At 41.2% G+C, this 20713-nt stretch overlaps 1 protein-coding gene across 1 annotated transcript in view; it reads right to left on the reverse strand.

The window, feature by feature from the left end:
• Window positions 1–20713, reverse strand: part of LOC127658178 (transmembrane protein 65-like) — a 48974-nt gene that overhangs the window by 19692 nt on the left and 8569 nt on the right. Inside the window, exons 3-5 of the mRNA XM_052147324.1 lie at window positions 9264–9308; window positions 6589–6656; window positions 6015–6069 (exon numbers count right to left, since the gene is read on the reverse strand). Coding sequence (XP_052003284.1) covers window positions 6015–6069; window positions 6589–6656; window positions 9264–9308 — 168 coding nt within the window. The remainder of the gene's footprint in view (window positions 1–6014; window positions 6070–6588; window positions 6657–9263; window positions 9309–20713) is intronic.

The following is a 20713-nucleotide window of genomic DNA, read 5'->3' on the forward strand; positions in this document are numbered from 1 at the left end:
TCAGTTGTTGCCTGCTCCCCCTGTGTCTGTCCCTGTGCCCGTTGAGGCTCCCACTGTGTTTCCCAGCGCGGCGAGCTTTCAAACCCCCGAGCGGTTTGACGGCTCGTCAGACGCATGTCAGGGATTCTTAATGCAATGTTCAGTGTATATGACTTATCACCCCATTTTACACACTGACCGTGAGAGAGTGCATTTTTTAATTTCACTCTCTCCGGTAAAGCACGGGAATGGGCCACCGCATTATGGACTGCTGATAGCCCCATTTTGTCGTCATATGACCAGTTTTGCCGCCAGATTTCTGTGGTTTTTAATCACCCCGCAGCTGGTAGAGATGTGGGCAGCCGTCTCATGTTCTTAAAACAGGCTTCACGCACTGCTACCGCCTACGCACTTGATTTTCGCACCCTTGCCGCGGGCAGTGGGTGGGGGGACCCTGCTTTACTCACTGTATACCGTCTGGGGTTGAATGACCGGCTCCAAATGGAATTGGCGTGCCACGGAGAATCGCTGACACTCGAGGACTACATTCAGCTCTCCATCACTGTGGACAACCTTCTGCGGGACCGTTCTGTTCGGAGCCCCTCTGTCATCCACGAGCCTTCTACTGGCCACAACCCGTCCAAACCCGCGACTCCCGAGTGCTCTCCCCCAGCCGAACCTATGCAACTTGGTCGCGCTCCGCTAACCCTGGCAGAGAGGACTAGACGGTTGACGCTGAACCTCTGTATGTACTGTGGCACTCCGGGCCACCGTATTGATTCCTGCCCTGCCGGCCCTCGGCGTTCCCTCTCCAGAAGCCAGGTGAGAACATCCGTGTTTCTCAACGTAACCCAAAAACAAGTCTGTCTCCCTGTTATGTTGAGTTTTAACGATGTCTCTTTTTCCACCTCAGCCCTAGTGGATTCCGGGGCAGCAGGACATTTTTTAGACGATGGCTTGGTCCAGAAGCTATCCCTCCCGCTTTGTCCGGTCGTGCCACTTCTCCGAGTTAACTCTCTGGATGGGGCACCCCTCGGATCGGGTCTCATTTCCTTCCGGACCATGCCATTGTCCCTCCAAGTGGGCTTATTTCACACGGAGGTAATCCAGTTTTTTATCGTGCACTCACCCAGAGACCCTGTGGTTTTAGGCCACCCCTGGCTGGCGCGTCATGACCCCCACATTTCCTGGCGCACGGGGGAGCTGTTGCGCTGGACCAACCATTGCCTATCACAGTGCATTTCCCTTCCTGTGTCTTCCACCTCCGTAGAGAGCCCCGAAGTGAAAGCCTCTGTCTCCCTCCCTCCTGACTACTCTTCCTTCACTGACGTGTTTGAGAGAACCCAGGTCAGCCTTCCTCCCCACCGTAGTGTGGACTGTCGAGCTCCGTCCCACTCCTGAGAGCTCCTGCTACCTGAAACCAGCTGGGACTCGTGGCACTGATTAGATTCACGCACCTCGGGCCCCGTGGGCAAATGAAGGCCACTATGAACGTTAAGCCTGAGTCCCTACCCCTACCTCTCATCCAGCCGTCCCTCGAACAGGTCAGTAAGGCTAGATTCTTCACCAAACTCGACCTCAGGAGTGCGCACAACCAGGTGCGTATCCGTAAGGGGGACGAATGGAAGACGGCGTTCATCACCACTAGGGGGCACTACGAATATTTGGTGATGCCGTACGGCCTCGCCAACGCCCCTTCTGTGTTCCAGTCGTTCATGAACGACGTCTTCTGAGACATGCTGGACCTTTTCCTCATCGTCTACATCGACGACCTATTAATCTACTCAGCCTCCCTCTCTGAACACACCGTCCACGTCTCAAAGGTGTTGCAGAGACTCCGAGAGCATGACCTGTTCGTAAAGGCAGAGAAATGTGCCTTTCACCGCCCCTCCGTCTCCTTCTTGGGTTACGTCCTATCGGCAGGAACTATGGAGATGGAGACCGACAAAGTTGCCGCAGTTCTATCATGGCCCTAACCCAGTACGCTCAAGGAGCTCCAACGATTCCTGGGTTTTGCCAATTACTACCGGCGATTCATTAAAGACTTCGGAAAGATCGCCGCACCCCTCACGTCCCTCACACGGGGCAACCCGAAGTTTCTCACCTGGAATGCACCTGCCCAGCAGGCCTTCCAAGCCCTTAAGGAAGCTTTCACGACCTCCCCAGTCCTACAGCAACCAGACCCCGCTCTCCCGTTCGTGGTAGAGGTAGATGCCTCTGAGGTAGGAGTAGGAGCTGTGCTTTCCCAACCACATGGGACTCCTGCCAAGTTATACCCGTGTGCCTTTTACTCTCACAAACTGTCCTCTCCTGAACAGAACTACAACGTCGGGAATAGAGAGCTGCTGGCCATCAAACTGGCCCTAGAGGAATGGTGCCATTGGCTGGAGGGCTCTAGGTTCCCCTTTGTCGTTTTTACCGACCACAAGAACCTAGAGTACCTCCGCGCAGCCAAGAGACTGAACCCTCGCCAAGCCCGGTGTGCTATGTTCTTCACCCGATTCAACTTCACAGTGACTTTTCGTCCAGGCTCCCAGAACCTCAAGGCAGACGCACTTTCTCGCCTATTTTTCCATGGCTCGGAACCCCCCCCCGAGTCTGAAACCATTCTTCCCACATCGTGCGTCGTTGCACCCGTTCAGTGGGAGCTCACGGAAGCCATCCTGCAGGCTCAAGGCGACGAGCCCGCGCCCCCTCAAACACCCCCCAACAAGGTATACGTACCCACTATCATTCGCCCTCAACTGATGCAGTGGGTACATACTTCACTTTGTTCTGGCCACCCGGGTATCACCCGGTCTACCGAGCTGCTCGCACAGAGATATTGGTGGCCCTCACTCAAGGATGACATTCATGACTTCGTCCTCTCATGTCCGGTCTGTGCCCAGTCCAAGACGCCTCGTCACCTTCCTGCAGGTCTCCTCCAGCCTTTACCAGTACCAGACCGACCGTGGTCCCATATTGCTATGGACTTCATCACAGACCTACCCCCCTCCGACGGCCGGACCGAGATCCTGGTGGTCATAGACCGGTTTTCAAAAATGTGCCGCCTGATTCCTCTGCCCGGGTTGCCCAACGCGACACAACTGGCCGACCTAGCAATCACCCACATCTTCCGTTACTTCGGTATTCCCGAGGAGATCACCTCTGACCGGGGTACCCAGTTTACATCTCGCTTCTGGCGAGCTTTCAGCGACAGACTGGGTATCCAACTCAACTTCTCCTCGGGATACCACCCCCAAACCAATGGACAGACCGAGCGTCTCAACCAAGAGATAGGCAGGTACCTGAGGGCCTACTGCGCCCAAAACCAGAGCAGCTGGCACACCTATCTCCCCTGGACCGAATACGCCCAGAACAGCCTTGTCAGCGCGTCCACACACCTCACCCCCTTCCAATGCGTTCTGGGCTACCAACCACCTCTGTTCCCGTGGGAAGCTAACCCCAGTGACGTTCCGGCAGTAGATGCCTGGGCCCAGAGAAGTGCCCAGGTCTGGAGAGCCACCCACGACAGGATACAACGTTCTGTGCAAGCCCAGAAATCCAAGGCAGACCGCCGACGCCGTCCTGACCCCCTGTTCCATCCCGGTCAAAGGGTTTGGCTCTCCACCCGTGACATCCGTCTCCGACTGCCGTCAAAAAAGCTAAGTCCCAAATATATCGGCCCTTTTAAGATCATGTCAAGAATTAACCCTGTCACATACAAATTACTTTTACCACCACGATACAAAATCTGTCCTGTGTTCCATGTTTCCCTTCTCAAACCAGTGCACTACAGTCCCATGTTTCCACCCACGGCAGCCCTGACACCCCCCCCACCTCTCGATGTCGGTGGTCAACCCGCCTATACGGTCAGGGCTCTGCTAGACTCCCGACGTCGAGGAGGCGAGCTGCAGTACCTGGTCGATTGGGAGAGCTACGGACCTGAGGAGCAGTCGTGGGTACGATCGAGGGATGTCCTAGATCCAGCCCTTAAACTGGACTACCATCGCCTGCATCCCGATCGTCCCGCACCACTTCCCAGAGGTCGCGCCCCTCGCAACCAAGCGCGGCCGTCAGGAGCCGTCCGTAGCAGAGGGGGGAGTACTGTAACGAACCCCGCTCCTTCAGTTCAACCCATTCGCTCGAGTTCCCGTACTCGTTCTGTTTCCTCGAGCTTTCATGCCCGCTCCCGATCGCCAGAGTATTAGACACTTCCGCACTCGCCTCTTTCAGCCTCTCATTGCACACACTTGCTTTAGTCCCCATCACCTGTCATTCGTGTCACCTGCACCTCTGTTTGTTTCACTATAACTACCACGGCACATTCATTTCTCCGGTGTTGGTTATCGTATAGTTTACCCCTGCACTTTGCCAGCACACTAGTGTTCCCCTAGTTCCCCTGTGATTCTACTCGTTAGTTTTCGTGCTATTCTTATCCTGATTATCCGGCTACGACTTCCCGCTTTCCTCGACTATTCTATTTGTAGATTTGCCCCTTTACTATATCCTGATTCCCCGGCTCCGACCCTACGCACCCATTGACCACTCTTCTTCTGGATTTGCCCTATTGTTCGTTTGCCTGCTCTTTCTAATAAAAAGCAGTTTTCTACAACATTGTGACTGTCTCTTCTTGTGCGGGTAACAACACTGCAGAGAGAGTGTGTGACTGTGTGTTTTGTGGGCTTGAGATAATAGCTCTCTCTGCACCACCACAATGCAGGAACACAGCAGAGCGTTAAAAACCTGAATAATAATTTAAAAAAAATCAATGGCCTTGCGTTCCTCTCATCTTCTGACATGGAACAGAAATTTCATCCTACAGCTCAGCTTTGAATTAAAAACCTCCCAAAAGAAATTCACAAAGAATGTATTATTATTATTATTATTATAATAATAATAATAATAATAATAATAATAATAATAGCGCAACATTAATTGCAACAGGCAAATAGCTTGGAAATTTGTGAATAAGGAACAATCTTTGTAGCAAAATGTAAACACTGACTGCACCAGGTTAAAATAGATTGTGGATGGTTAGTGTACATGATACAGATTATCGTGCTAAAATACAAAGCCCAATTGTTAAAGCATGGTGCTAGCAATGCTAAGGTCATGGGTTCAGTTACCAAGGAATACACATATTGATTAAATGTATACATTGAATGCAAGGTAAAACATTTGGACAAAAACGTCTGCCAAATGCATGAAGGTAACTGTTTAGTGAATTGACAACTAGAGGTCGACCGATAGTGGATTTTGCCCATACGGACAACTGAGGTGATAGGATAGGCTGATAATGACTAATCGCCGTATAGTTTTTAAAATTGATGCATAGAATGTAATATTCTTCTGTCATAAAAATCATCTTCTTTCCTTGCTATGATGGGGACATACAAAGAGTCATAAATGAATAAAATGCCAAATGCATTTTATTGTTCAACCAAAATCCCTAAAACAACCAGAAAACATGAAGATGTGGTGCATAACGTGGGACTTTCAAGTATAGTCTAAACAAGCCTGAAACACAGCGGGGACTATTATTTTGAAATGTTGAAAAAAGATAGGCAACTACCAGCATAGATTTATGCTGATAACGATAGTTCCAAAAAGCAACTATCAGCACTGATTAATCGGTAAAACTGTATCAGCCTACATCTTTTGGAAACCCCCAACCCCACTATATGTTAATGTGTAAGAAAGCTGTGTGGGTCCTGTAGCTTCTTGAATTAAACTACGACAACAGATTTTATGTAATTTTATAGACAATCTGTTGTGTAAAATTTGAAATAACCTTTCAAAATAAAGGTAATATCAGACATAAGAGTCAGACACGGAAGGAACTAAAAGGTTGCCGTATTTTGTCAATAATTCATTATTATTTATTTCTCGCTCTTCCTCTCCATCTTTGGCTGCCTGCCACATTCAGTATTAACCACTGATATTATAGAGTGGTGGTATTAACCTGCAGATGCTTGATCCCTGTGAACATTACAATTTCCAGATTCACTAGTTATTAAATCATGCGGAACGAGTCATGTCGTACAATCACTTACCAGCCATTGTTGAGATCCCCAGTATTACTCCTATAGACAATTCAATCTGGGTGCCCTGTGGAGAAAACCATCCAAGGTTTAGTTTTCATTCCAGTCTGAAGCCTGACTGACAGAAGACATTATTTGAGATTCTAGATATCATAATTCTGAAATTCAGATCTAAATGTCAAGCATTGTGAGTGCTGCATTATTAGATTCTGGATATATACAAGAACTTTACACTTGAACTGTGTGAATGCTGCTTTACAATTCAGTGATTGGCATCTAATAGGTATTTAAGGAGTTTTAAATTATAAATGAGTTTGATTTATAAATTTACTGGGGATGATCCGTGATCAAACAACATTTCTTCCCATTGGAAGAGCTTGATGAGCTGTTGGTAACCTGCTGAATAGCAGAAACACAGGTGCCAGATTACAGCAAAATCCATGTTGTTTGAATGTGAAGGTTAAGGTGATTTTATATTCTCTTTGACTTCAATAATCATACTGCACAATGACAGCAGCATACAATGCACACACATAATAAAGAACTGAAGAGTCACATTATTTCCTGTTTGGATGGAGAAACTTACCGCAACTATCATGATGGCATTATCCAGGAACCCAAACCCAATAAATGGAATGGCATTATGGAACAGCACTGAAATAAAAAAGTAGAAAAGAGTGTTAGAATGGAGTAATTTTAAGTGATGGGAGCCGGAATAGCTGGAAAAGCTACTCTTACTATTTCTGCAGTATGCATCTTGCATCCTGAGTGCAGTACGTGTATACACCGAGATGACCTATTACATTTGGCAAAATGTATACAAACAGAGCACAGAAAACAATATCCTACAATGTAATGTGCTCAATTTGACCTTCTATGTCCAGAGTGATGCATTAATGACTTTTTAATATCTCTTTTTTAACTTATTTTATCTGATTGCCAAGAGTTAAGACGTTTTACACAAAACTGGATCAAATCGTTTCTGGTACTGTTTTCACATTCTATTAAAAACAGTAGACTGCATTCTGCTATTTTTATTGCAGTGCATTTGTATTCCATTCTGTAGCCAACAACTCCAACATAATTTCCATCACATGAAAATAACAGTCAGCATCACTCAAATGTATTGTTATTTTGTGGTTTTTTTATTCTGTGCTTGAAATAGAACAGAAATCCTTTTAACAACAAAGAAAAATGTACTTTTAAGGTCAGAATAAGTCCTTTTATAAAAAAAAAGAAGAAAAAAAGAGGAAAAAATCTAAAGTGAATGGGGCACATTTTTGGAGTGTTTAAACAGATATGTGAAGCTTATAATTGTAAAAAAGCACTTACATTAATAACTTCTGTTAAAACTCACGTGTTATTTCAGTAGTAAAGTAATTTTTACAGTTGTTTTAGGGTTTGTTGACATTGTCATGGCAACTAAGTTGTAAAATTGGCCACAACTTTACACAGAAAACGTTAGTAAGAAATGTTTTTCAAACTAAAATCATGTTTCCACACATACTGTTTAAAAATGTTAAAACATTTGCCCCATTCACTTTAATTGTAAGTACCTCAATGTGACATCAATTTGTGTTTTTTGTTAAAGGAGGGACGAGCCGAAATTAACTTTTGTGGTAATCAATATTATGCCACAAACAGTATCAATTGAGCTAAACTTGTATTGTACCTGGAACATTCCTTTAAACAGCCTCCAGGAGCCAACGGAAAATGTCAATAAAATGGTGGAAAACTGCAAGTCGGGCAGCTCTTTTCAACTGTATGTGCTACTTAGACCAAGAAAGTCATTCCTAGTGGTTACATTACATTTCTTTAACAAAACCAGAGTAAGTAGTACTTTTGTGGTTGTGGTTTCTACAACATACATCCAGGTCATGGGACAATGCCCATGATCCTGGATAAGGTATGCACTGCAGGTGAATAGTATGAATACATTCCCGGGCACACTTCAAGAACGTACTATATTAATGGCAGAGAAATACGTTTTCATCAAATGTAGTACATAACAAGTCACAATTGTAGAGTAGTTATATGCTAAACAACATTTTGGACATTCATTATTTTCAGTAATAGGCATACAGTTATGGAATAATCTACCAATAGAAATCAAAAGACAAACATTGTTGAAAGTGTCCAATTGAACTGTAAAAATGTCTTGGAAAAACAAATCATGTTTGCGAACATTGATGGTTGTACACAGTCTCTTTATTTTCTATTACATACTCTTTAACCCCTATTTTGCTTTGCATTTATTTTTATTTCTTCATTTTTTTTATTCTTGTTTTGAACTAAAAGCCTAATCAGGGACAGGTGCTGCAAATGAGCTTTTAGCTAGAAGCTTGTGTACAGAGCATCTGCTGCTTAAAAATTGACACGGAGGCAACTGAGATTCATCCTCCGCCACCTGGATTGAGGTGAGACACTACGCTACCACAAGGACTTAGAGAATAGTGGGAGTTGGGCATTCCAAATTGGGGAGAAAAGGAGAGAAAAAAAAATTCCACTGAATAGAAGTATGATATGGGATAGTGGAGAGGTACTGGAAGAACCCTCACAGGAGTGAGGCCTTGCAATGTGATTGACAGGACTTAAATGAACAAAATCGTCCTGTTTTTCATTTAGAGCTTCATGTAAAGTCGGTTTGTTTTGTGACAGGTCTGGTCATGACACTGAAAAAGAAAAAAAAGTGCCTGTTTATTTCATAAAATAATGAACACAAAACAGTGACTTCTCCGCTGATAACATATAGGAAGTCTTCCAAACCACACACATATCGACCGCATGACTTGCCAATAAACCTCAGATCTGTGGAGGTAAGTTCAGTGTGGTCTGGATCTATTTTAAGCCTCTATTAGAGTAACTATAAGGGGCTGTTGCTGTGTGTGTAGCCCCTTCACTCTGAGTGGTCTTTAAGAAACAGGCAGGTAACTACGGCAACAATTCCACGTTCTTTCCATCAGAGACAGACGTCCTGTTGCACAGAAGCATAAGCAGAAGCAAGAAGATGTGTGCAGGAAAATATGCAGGTGTTCAGTGATAAAACAGTAGAAACACTATTTAATAATTAGCTCTTTAATTTTTCACACACACATCTTTACAAGTGCTAATTTTTCACTTGAAAAAAGTTAACTATTCTGACTGAAGCCTGTCTGTGAATAGCAATTTATAGAAAAGTAGACATGTTGATTTGCCAACAAACTATTTTTTTCTGAAAAAACTAAATAATTCTGTAGGAAACACTGACACACATTAACTTACCATATCTCAGCTGTGCTGTTGTCGGGGGTGCCATCTCTAGTTGCTCTGTAAGAGAAGACAAACTGTGTGTCAGCAAGGAGAAATGAAAGGACCTCAGGGTCATTCCTGAGCAGGGAGGATGGCACGTGACATCAGGGAATATGGATTTGATTGCTGTGATATCAGAAAGGCCTATATAATGACATGCAGCACAACAAGACATCCACAAGAGTCCAAATATGGCTGCATCCTGAACCAGGCATCAATCTCAGAAAGCTTTATGACAAAGGTATTTTTCACTTCAATTTTTTTAACTCTGTCATCATTTACTCAACCTTATGCTGTTCCTAAACCTGACTTTCCTGGCTTTATTTCTTCTAAGCAACACAAAAGGAAATATTTTGGAGAATGTTCACAAAACTCTTTTCCAATCAAGAAAAGCACTTTAAAAGCAGGGTCCACATGACTTAGTGTGATAGCTTTTTGTAAGAAACAGACCCACATTTAAGTTTGAGCAACTTGACACATGAAGAAGTGACAATGCACTTGTTCTTGTGTATCTCATAACCAAATGGCAAGGCAAGCTTGAATACGCAAAAGCACAAATGTGTTTTGAGATCTACGGCAGAGGGAAAGATTAGTAGTGAATTTTTAATTAAATTTCGTTCTGTTCCTCACACAAAGCTATTGTATGGCTTCAGAAGACTTGGAATATAATGCAGGAGTATAATGCTGGTCATTGTATATTTTTTGTTGTCTGAAAATGAACAGCTCAAACATTCTATATGAAAATTATTTCTAACACTACCTTATCTGCTTTTGTGTTTCGTGGAAGAATGAAAGCCATACAGGTTTGGAACATGAGAAAATACATTTCAGTGAGTAAACAGAATGTTTATTTTTGGGTGAGCTATTCCTTTAAAATGCACAGATATGCAATGTTTTTTCTGTTGGTAAAACGATTGTCATGGAAGGCAAATAAGGTCACTGATTGTGTTTCTGTTTAAAATTACTGAAGAATAATAAAAAAAACTGATCAAAAATGTACTGGAGTCAACAGTAGACATGTTCTTGGGTAGTGTTGTTAAAAGTACCGATACTTCGGTACCAAGTTCATACTAAAATTTAAAAAAAGGTAACTATACCAGTGTTTCTACAGTATCGTTAGTCTCGAGCACCAACTTCCCAGTCCCAATGTGCTGTCTGGTATACAGATGACTGCATACAAATGCTCACACAATTATTTAAGCATGTGTTCGGTTACTCGTTTTACACTAAAACTAAGACCTTGCACAATTAATCAAATTAAAATTGTGATGGTTAATGTGATTATTTAACTGCAAATGCATGCAATTTAATAAAATATATATACAGTCTACATGTACTGTGCACTGCAAAGTGAATGGGTGAAGCTGCTCATTAACTGAAAACAACCCAATTTTATGAGCATCACACATTGTGCTTATTGCAGAAGATGACAAAAGAGAGTGCACATACACTGTGAAGTGAGCAGCATCTGCAGACAATATATTTATAAAATGAAATCACAGCATTAAGCACTTTAACAATCACAATATAACCATTGTCTTAAAGTGTGGAAATGACCATCACAATCAAAGAACCGGAAAAGCCTTCACGTCAAAATAAAAGTTTGTTTCAAAATAAAAGTTGGTTTCAAAATAAAAGCTTGACACTTAAAATTTTAGAAATTGCAACAGAAATATAATACTAGTGCTTAGTATAATGTATTCTATTATTATTATTATTATTATTATTATTATGTTTAACCTACTGTATATCTCACCGTTAAGAGTGCTGTTGTACTGAATAGAAAATTATAATAGAATGTTTTAATTTATAATGTGATGCTCTGTTGTACAGCATTTTATATTACAAAAATAAGACTAAGGTTGTGTTTTGTATTATGTTGTGAGGATCTTTACATAAGCACTTTTATTAAATTTTGACAAACGACAGCGCTTATTAATCAGCAGAAAAATTACTGTAAATGAGCCAGTTCTTAAAAAGGCAACCTAAAATTTTTATAAAATAACTTATCACATACAAATAATACATTTGTAATTAACATAAAAGGAATGTCACTCCAGCTGCCCCCCGCATCGCTCCTTCTTTCCACAGGATTGAGGATGACCCGGCGGACGATGGAGGCGATTTGGGGATGGCAGAGGGCTCGGTTTAGCCAGGTAGATCCCCACAAACCACCCATCCCCCGGAACGCTTGTTGACTTCCGTCCAGGCCCGTGGTGAGAGGGGCTCGCCTCACGGCCTGTCTGATTACTCCCTCGGACCCGCTGAGCTGGATGATGAATTCGCTGCTGCATCGGAGATTGTCCCGGCAACTAACGCAGAAGACTCGACTGGACTGCCACCTTTAGGTCGGCATGACGCCCAGATGGCCGACATGCTTGCCCAGGTCGCGGTGGGGTTGGACTGGATCCCTCCATCCTCCCCGAGCCCTCACGGATAGATGATTGGTTCCTCGTGTCTGGACGCCACTAACAGCCACGCCCACACCGGGTCCCTTTCTTCCTGGAGGTGCATGACGAGCTGAAGAGGTCCTTTCACTGCCCTCCAAAGATCTGCACTTGGGTAGTCCTGACCCCAACGTGTTGCAGGAACTGCGCTCTGCAACAGACCTCGCCCTCCGGGCCACGGAGGTCACAACGCGGACACTCGGGCAGGCGATGGCCACCCTCGTGGTCCAGTAACGTCACCTGTGGCTGAACCTGGTCGAGATGCGAGAGGTAGACAAAGCCCGCTTTCTCAACACCCCTGTCTCGCAGCTCGGCCTTTTCAGCAACATTGTCGACAACTACGCCAAGCAGTTTTCTGTGGTGAAGAAACAGATGGAGGCCATTTCCCACATCATGCCGTGTTTCTGCTCGCCGAGGGCGTCCCCCTGCAGCTTCCAAAGTCTAGGCAGCTCTGCCTCAATGGACGCAAATGCTCCCTGATGGAGGGAATATATATATATATATATATATATATATATATATATATATATATATATATATATATATATATATATATATATATATATATAAACGCCTTCCATGCACATAAAAATCTGTTGAAAATGTTTTATATTTTAGCAAAGACAACAAAACAACTTCGCGAACTGACAACATACTGATCATACAATTTATTAAGCATTAAAAAGTCATCAAAAATAAGCTATATAATAACAGTGCAACAGTCATGTCTGTTCTAGTTTCATCTCTCTTGCATCACTCAGCAGTCTCTTTTTTTCTCAGTTAATAATATAATTTAATTCCAAATCAATATATTTGGTCACATTTTATTTTAGTGTTCATGTTACTGTGTATTTAGATAATTAGTGAGTAATAAAAATGAACAACAGTACATGTAATGACTGTGTACTTCTTTCATAAAGCCACTTGTACTTACATATTGTATTTGTTATTTCTATAGTAATTAAAATTAGTAGCATGTAAAATGTGTAACACACTGTACAGTGTTACCATTTGTTTAATCATTTGGTAATTAGCAGTGTAATAAGCAGAATAATATACAGTCAGCAGGTCATTACAGCAAACTGTAGGCTACATTAAGCTGAGTTTTTCCTCGAACACACAGACACACACTTCACCATTTTAGTCACCTTTTAATTATTCATTTTTCAATTCATATTATTTTATAAAAACAGCATGAATAATTATAAATCAAGTTTAAGATTATTTGTCTAAATTCTTTTTAGATGAAGCATAAAATGTATATACTGCAGGACACAATTATACATTTTAGATGCTCTAACACAAAACATTCTGGCACAGGCTCTTCCCAAAGCATGTCTGGTATCATCTCACAGATGTTCTCACAAAATGACTATTAAAATGTCTAATGTAGAATGTAGGGTGCTAAGTGTTGTAATTATATACCATTTAAACGTCTCCCCTACTGCACAAATATTGGAGGCTTCTCTAATACATTATTGATCAGTCAAAGTAAAGAGCTTATTCTGAAAGAAGCCACCGGTGCTTACACCATCACTTTGCTCTTCAGAGTCTGTCTTGAGGATATTTCAGCATTATTGTATCAGCAGCATTGGCAGTGTTTTGAAGGGAGCAGCCTGCGAGAGGCACTGCACTGTTTACAGCAGTTTTCTAGAGACAGCCACAGTACAAAGATACGTTTGATATGACTTGAGCTTTCTAAAACAGGCTCCTGTGAAAACTGGGTTCTCAGCACAGCAGAGATCCTGCCAGATTAAACACAAAAGGTGGAGATGTGTTGTCTGGATTTAAATTTACTGTAGTAAACTTTAAATCATGCAACAAAAGTGAGCATGCATAGGGCCTATTTTATTTATTCCTGCTGCAGAATTCACTAGCATCACTACAGAGTGCAACAGTGTGGTTCCTTACGTAAAAAGCTGATATATTTTTTCCCAAATGGTAATTGATTTTTAATAATAACTTTTGGACCTTTAAAGGCAGAGCTACTGTGAGCCCTGAGGTTGTTAATCAATGGCATACATTTTTACTGAAGCCATCAGTCTTTGTTAATACAACTGTTAAGAATTAAGTGTGGTAGCTGTATTCCTAGTGAATAACTACATTACCCATGATCCTGAGGGGGAAAATCCACAGCCATGCAGCATAAAAACACAGCAAAAGAGCTCTGCAGCGACCACCCACTCATGTGACACACTGCACATGACGCAACCTATTTTACATAGTTTTTTATTTTTATTAAATCATTTGCAATGCTTCAAGTAGTTCATTCCTTCATTAAAGACTTTAAGTACACAGTCTTGTACCTTTGTAATTTTTCTAATTTTCAAACAAGTTCTGCTTCAAATCAAAGTTTGTAATGTTGCTCGGATCAAGGTCGGGAGGCAGGGATGGTTTTATCTGAACTTTTTCAAGGAGTATCAAATTATGCGATTGAATTTCGCACCAAGCTCGTTACTCCCGATCCTTGATGTCAGTTTGTGGTGGAGGTGGATGCAAGCTCCAAGCTGTTTACAGATGGAAATATGCATCTGTGCTTTTTTCGCACCAATTAACACCAGCTAAATGGAATTACGAAAATGGCAACCAAGAATTATTGTCTGTCTGGCTGGCCTTGGTCGAGAAGTGTCAATGGTTAGGGGGTTCGGGGGTACCTTTCGTGGTCTGGACAGATCATAAGAAGTATATTTGTATACTCAACTCTAGATAGGCTTGCTGGGCACTATTTTCACATGTTTCAACTTTGTGCGGTCTTATTGCCCAGGCTCTAAAACCGTCAAGCATGACTCCCTATCTCAATGCTTTTAGGTTGAGACCTCCACCGCATACCATTCTACTCGCCACTCGCGTGGTGGGCATGGTATACTGGGAGGTGGAGGCTAAAGTCCTTGTGGCGCTATGAAACACTTCATCCCTCCACATGCCCAGTGGGCCGGTTATTTTTTCTGCAATCTGCCTGGACGCACGTCCTACAGTGGGGTCAGTCATCCAACACCACTTGTCATCCAAGAGTGACTCGCACTCAGACACTCATTAGACAGCAATTCTGGTGGCCATCATTAGTGCAGGACACAGGTCGAATTGTAGCCACTTGCCCCATTTGTGTGACTAATAAGACGTCCCGTGAAACCTCAGCCGGGCTCCTCCAACCGCTGCTGTAATGGATCTTCAGGTTCAGGTATGGAAAAGGAGTTGACGGGGAGCAGTGACACGCTTCAGGTAGCTTTTATTCTCTGCCTTCAGTTCGTTTGAGTGCAGTTTTCTCAGGCTTTTCTTATTTGAACTCTCAGTAACTTTTGAAATACTTCAGCTTCACAACAATCCTAATAATAAGACACACAATAAGGTGCACCAACCATTGCACTCTGGTGTCGTTCTACATTTACACATTTGGCAGACGCTTTTATCCAAAGCGACTTACAGTGCACTTATTACAGGGACAATCCCCCCAGAGCACCCTGGAGTTAAGTGCCTTGCTCAAGGACACAATGGTGGTGGCTGTGGAGATCGAGCCAGCAACCTTCTGATTAACAGTTATGTGCTTTAGCCCACTACGCCACATCACTCCTTGAGATGTGTTTGGCTGTTTTAAGGCATCTCTCCACTATCACTGTAATGAGAAATAGCAGTTAGAAATCATGTCAACCAACTTGACGAGCCACACCACACCACTCCCTCTCTCCCACAGACAGACACACGACCATACACCCATCAGGATACCTCGTCTCAGGAATTAGGTTTGCTCATCTCTGCTGGGCGTTGTTTTGCATCTCACTAACTTCAATGGATGATTCTACGAATCTGTTCCTGACTTCCACAATGCACACACTCATCCTACAAACACACTCTTCTCAGATTGCCTCTTGCGCAACTATGATGTGCCCACTATTGGAGATCGCTTTCCACTGCTGCAGCCAGTGTCGGGATTTTCTACATTCCTCAACCCAATAACTGTACATTATTATTCTTAATAAATCCTTTGAACGTTTCCTCTGCTCTTGGGTCTGTTTGTCTCACTATCGTTCGTTACACTGCTTCTGCTTTTAAATAATGAAAGAACAAAATGTTACCGTAAACTCGAGAAAACTGAATAAAAAAACAAGTGATACTAAAATGATGTGACTTTCAAGGATCTGCCAAAATCATAGGAGAGGCATTACAGTTTACAGCTTATAAATCTGCCAAGAGTCAGAAAAATGTGTGATTCACTCCCATATGCATATATAAAACTCCATCTGTTATTTTTCTATGAAACTGAAATCTGTCAACAAACAAATCAACAACTGTTTAGAGATAATAACTCTATGAGAGTCAGGAATGAGAGTGTCTGTCTTTTCATATACAGCTGTACTATGTATGGCATAATAGTCTTCCACACTAAAATTTGCAGCATTTTCTATTGATTAAATTAAACACAGTTGCCCTCTAAGAACCCAAAGAGAACAGACACACTAATGTCTTGAGCTTCACATAATCATTCCTCCCAGCATTCCTTTATTCCTCCTCTACTTTGGTATTAGGAATTGGCCATTAGGAAATTAAACCTTTCTGTTTTTTTTTACTTTGCTCTGCATGGCATGCAAAACTTGCTATTTCAGCCTTTATAACTTTGCTAGTCAGTCTTCAGAAAAAACCCAGAAAGCCTAAATGGATACAATCTAGATGTGACCTGCTGACTTTCTAAGTGCCTTTAAAACCTTTTGAGAGGATAGATCTTCAACCCTAGTTAAATATTTGTCATTTTATAACAGAAAGGGTGCACATAAAAAGCCCATTTGGAATCTGCGATTGGATTGAATTTATTCAGGTGGGCAAAAAGTCTGTGCATGTAACCATAGGCAGTGTCGTTGATTATTCATGCTTACCTTTCCTCTATATTTACATTTCATGGCAGTTTATTCACAACCTGGTGTAAACACAACAAACAAATCTGTATTCAAATTGCCTGATTATCTAATTTTCTTAGCTGGCAGTTTGATCAGTGCATCAATCCAAACACCATAGCTCTGTAATGACCATTACTGCTGAGCTAATTTTTTGCTTAGATGTTCCTCAAAGGCTTGATGAGTTTTTTCATTGTTTTTGTCATTGTTCCTTTAGGGAAATTGGCATAATAAATCATGGCCTAAAACACTGAATTGCTATTTATACCTTTTATAGTTTTTTTTGGTTTTCTGGGTATCCTCTTTACTTTTAAATGTGTAATTGTTTAATGTTAAAAAGCATGTTCTTTTCACCTTTTAATATGCAGTCAACTACAATGTTTCCCCATCGTAAACAATGTAGTGCTTTCAACCCATTCCTTTTTTTTTTTTTAGCTTCACAATCAACCTGACACAGTGACTTTGGCTAAACCGATAGTGTGAATTTGAGGCAGGACTAATCTGTTAACTTCTGACCATTTGAAAACAGCATTTTCTTTTTATCTTTTATCTTTTACAGTGCTGTCTGGTGACACTAGTGGCACAGAACTCACACACACCATCTTCAAACTTAAATTGCAAGAAATCAAACCACAAATTCTCATTATAAATCTCATTACAATACCATATTACTATTCTTATATTAATAAAAACCCCAAAGAGTCCACATCTAATTCTATGTCCAGTTAAATCTCTATATAAATGAGCATCCATCCAAAGAAAAGGCTAACACTGGAGCCTTTTACACTCTGAGCCTGAAATGGAGAAAATCGATAGAGAATTGAACCCTAAAGAGCTGTACGGATAAGCACATAAAACAACTAATGGCAAGGTTTCTATATGGCCCAGCTGTCATCCAATGCACTGAACTCCACAAAGCGTAAAGTCATAATAAGCAGAGAAATAGTGCTGATCATTAAAAACATACCTACAATACAGCTATAATGGTTCACATATCCTCCATAATAGCCACTGGCCAGTCTATACATTGACTAGCTCTCAAAATTTAGTTCTAATAACACATTTAAAATTTTCTACTAAAATATTTAAAAAACTAATATGGATTGAAGCATGACAATATTAAATATAACTAAATTAGCTAATGCACTGAAGACACACTACAACAATTATTATCGTATACTAACTAAAGCCAAACTAAAACTAAACTTTGTCTTATTAAACTATACAATGAAAATGATTGATTTACATTACATTTAAAAAAAATTATCCAAAGTAAATGAAAAACAAAAATATATAAAAACAAAATAGAAATGTGACCCATGAAATAGATAATCTAAAATTAGCAATCCAATGTTGAAAGTAACTATACATTAAACGGAAAAGTAAAATGTACATAAAAAAAGAGCCTTGCTCACGACTGTTTTTAATCACAGCAAGTTGTTGTCCTACTTTTTATTGAGCTAAAACTTAAAAATTTAAACAAATTAAATCAAAAATTACATTTTGAGGGGAAATATGCAAGGCAAGGTTCTGGTCTCATGGAAACCAGGAAGTAATTGCATTCATATCATCAATGTTGAATGCGATTTGGAGTTTGCATCTTCACGCTAAAATACTTTTTTATTTCACTAATGGTTAGTTTAGGGTTGGGGGATAAGTGAAAAAAGCATTCATTCCTATTTACTGTATTACATAATTTACAACTAACAATACAACTCCCTTTGAGCCCCATTCTGTGGACATTTCACCAGGATACTGGAGCTTACATGTGCCCATAAGTTTAACAGCACTTCCGGCCTCGCCACTGGGGGCAGTAGTTTACATTTTGGTAAGCGCAGATCGATTTCAGCTGAAGAACTTTCAACCTACTGTGAGATCACTCTGTGCTAGAAATTGAAAATTGTAAGTCTGATTGCCACCACATGATTTGAGATATCATTCATGTCCCATAACAAAAACAGTGTGTGGCAGGTAAGATTGATACTAAGAGATAGGTGTATTGAAAAAACCCTAATAATAAGTATGAGCAACAGTACGGTAATAATAATGCCTTAGTAAACACTACTAAAGCTCTCCTAGTATTTTCGAAGCTCTGAACAACTTCCACTCCTTTTGAGATCTCCTCCTCTGGGCAAAGCCAACATCTCAGCAGTGTACAAGCAGAACTAACTGCACTTAACATGAACGAGCGAGGAAGCATTTTAAGTGCTACTTAAGAGAATCGCTGACCGTGTGACAGTGCTGAGATGTGACCGTACAGAGCTGCCCGTCATTGTAACTTCAATATATTTGTGCGTAACTTTACAATAATTTGTAATTTACTTTGCTAATATTTGTTTAAAAATATTTTTTGAAATATTCAACCTAATTAACTACATATTTAAGTATATTTTTACAATAATTTTGTGCATAAAAATCTATTTCTTTTACACAATCTGCTTCCATAATCAGGTGTGCATGTGTAATATTTTATTTTCACAAATTTATCTCGATATGAAAGCTTCCAGGATTAGTGAAGACAGCAGAGGCCCTTTGTATGCTCCTGCTAATTACAAGCATTCATTGAATATTACGAGGTTCACTATATTATCACGCAGTGCAAAATAAGGAGACGTTTAGAAGATGTGCTTTTGGGACATTCACCGACAAAGCGGAGATCTGCATGTGCGGTGCAACACAACTCGTAGTGCTGTCGAGAGCGCCTTTGGGTGGCAGATAGGAAGCGAAGACAAGAATGGTGAGCCAATATACTGATGATTTACATGCAGTTGTTTACTTTTTTCATCTCTCTCTCTGATTTCAATTTATACAGTTATAAATAACAGTACAAAATAAAACATGCTATTAAAGTTTTAGCATAAAGTGTAGCTATAGGTGTTTAAATTGTATCAGGTGTAATTTTGTGATTGTCCTGCAGGTGTCGATACGTCTATGTGCTTACGATGCTCTTTGCTCTGTAGGAGTACTCCAGAGCACTCGTAAGTCTATGACCATTTTCAAGTACTACTTAAGTTACGATGCTTTTGGGAAATGGGCTGCAAATCTAAGATGAATCATAAGATGGATTCTATGTTCTACTTAGGCTTACGCTGCTTTTGGGAAACGAGGCCCAGTACTTTTCACAGGTATAAATGTCCTCATATTTCCAAGACACCAATTAATAGGAAGAGAAAACAAAAGGAGAAAATAATAATGTTTGCCTTCATCCTCAAAGCGATTCCAGGATGAGAGATGTGCCACAAAAAGTGGACGCACACACAAACACACTAACACGCTTGAAGGGACTGAAAGAAGAAGGGACTGAGTGAATTCCCCCTTAAACACATGCAGTCAGTGTGCAGGTACCCTAGAGGACTGTCTGATGGAGAGACACATTATTATAAACTGTCTCTGGGATTCCTCTCATCTGCTCTGCATCTGTTTATTGAGCTGAGAGCAAAACTAACAAGTGGGAAAGCTAATATACATGGGTTTGTGTGGTTGAAAGAGGCAGGGAAAGCCGAAGAACATGAATTCCTTGATCCTTCCTCAACCTTTGACCTCAGTCATCTAAATGTGTCTGTCTGTAATGTGGACAATTTGCAGCATTGTTTTCCGTCCATGTGATCATAAATAAAAATGACCCATCAAATATCATCATCTTTTAATCACATTATTTTACCCCTTCTGAGAATACTTCTCTCTTGTTAATAAATGAATCGGGACACTGCGTGAGTCTGTGACATGCTCATTGAACTCTTAAAGTGACAGTACCATTGTACGGTCCAAAAATATTTAACTCAATGTTGTTTTGTAAATTGTACACATTACTTCAAACATTGACAGCTCGTATTATATATACAGTTGAACTCAGAATTTATATACACTTAGGATGAAGTCATTAAAACTATTTTTTAACCACTCCACAGATATAATATTAGCAAACTATAGTTTTGGCAAGTCGTTTGGACATCTACTTTTGTGTACATTTGTTATGAACGTGTGGAATGCAGGAGAAGGCAGACGGGTGGTTTGGATCCAATTGCGGTTTTATTAAATAATAATAGAAGGAACACAAAACACTGGAACAAAATAAAAGGTCCACGATGGGAAA

Source organism: Xyrauchen texanus, chromosome 17, assembly GCF_025860055.1.
Source record: "Xyrauchen texanus isolate HMW12.3.18 chromosome 17, RBS_HiC_50CHRs, whole genome shotgun sequence".
NCBI classification, from domain to species: domain Eukaryota; kingdom Metazoa; phylum Chordata; class Actinopteri; order Cypriniformes; family Catostomidae; genus Xyrauchen; species Xyrauchen texanus.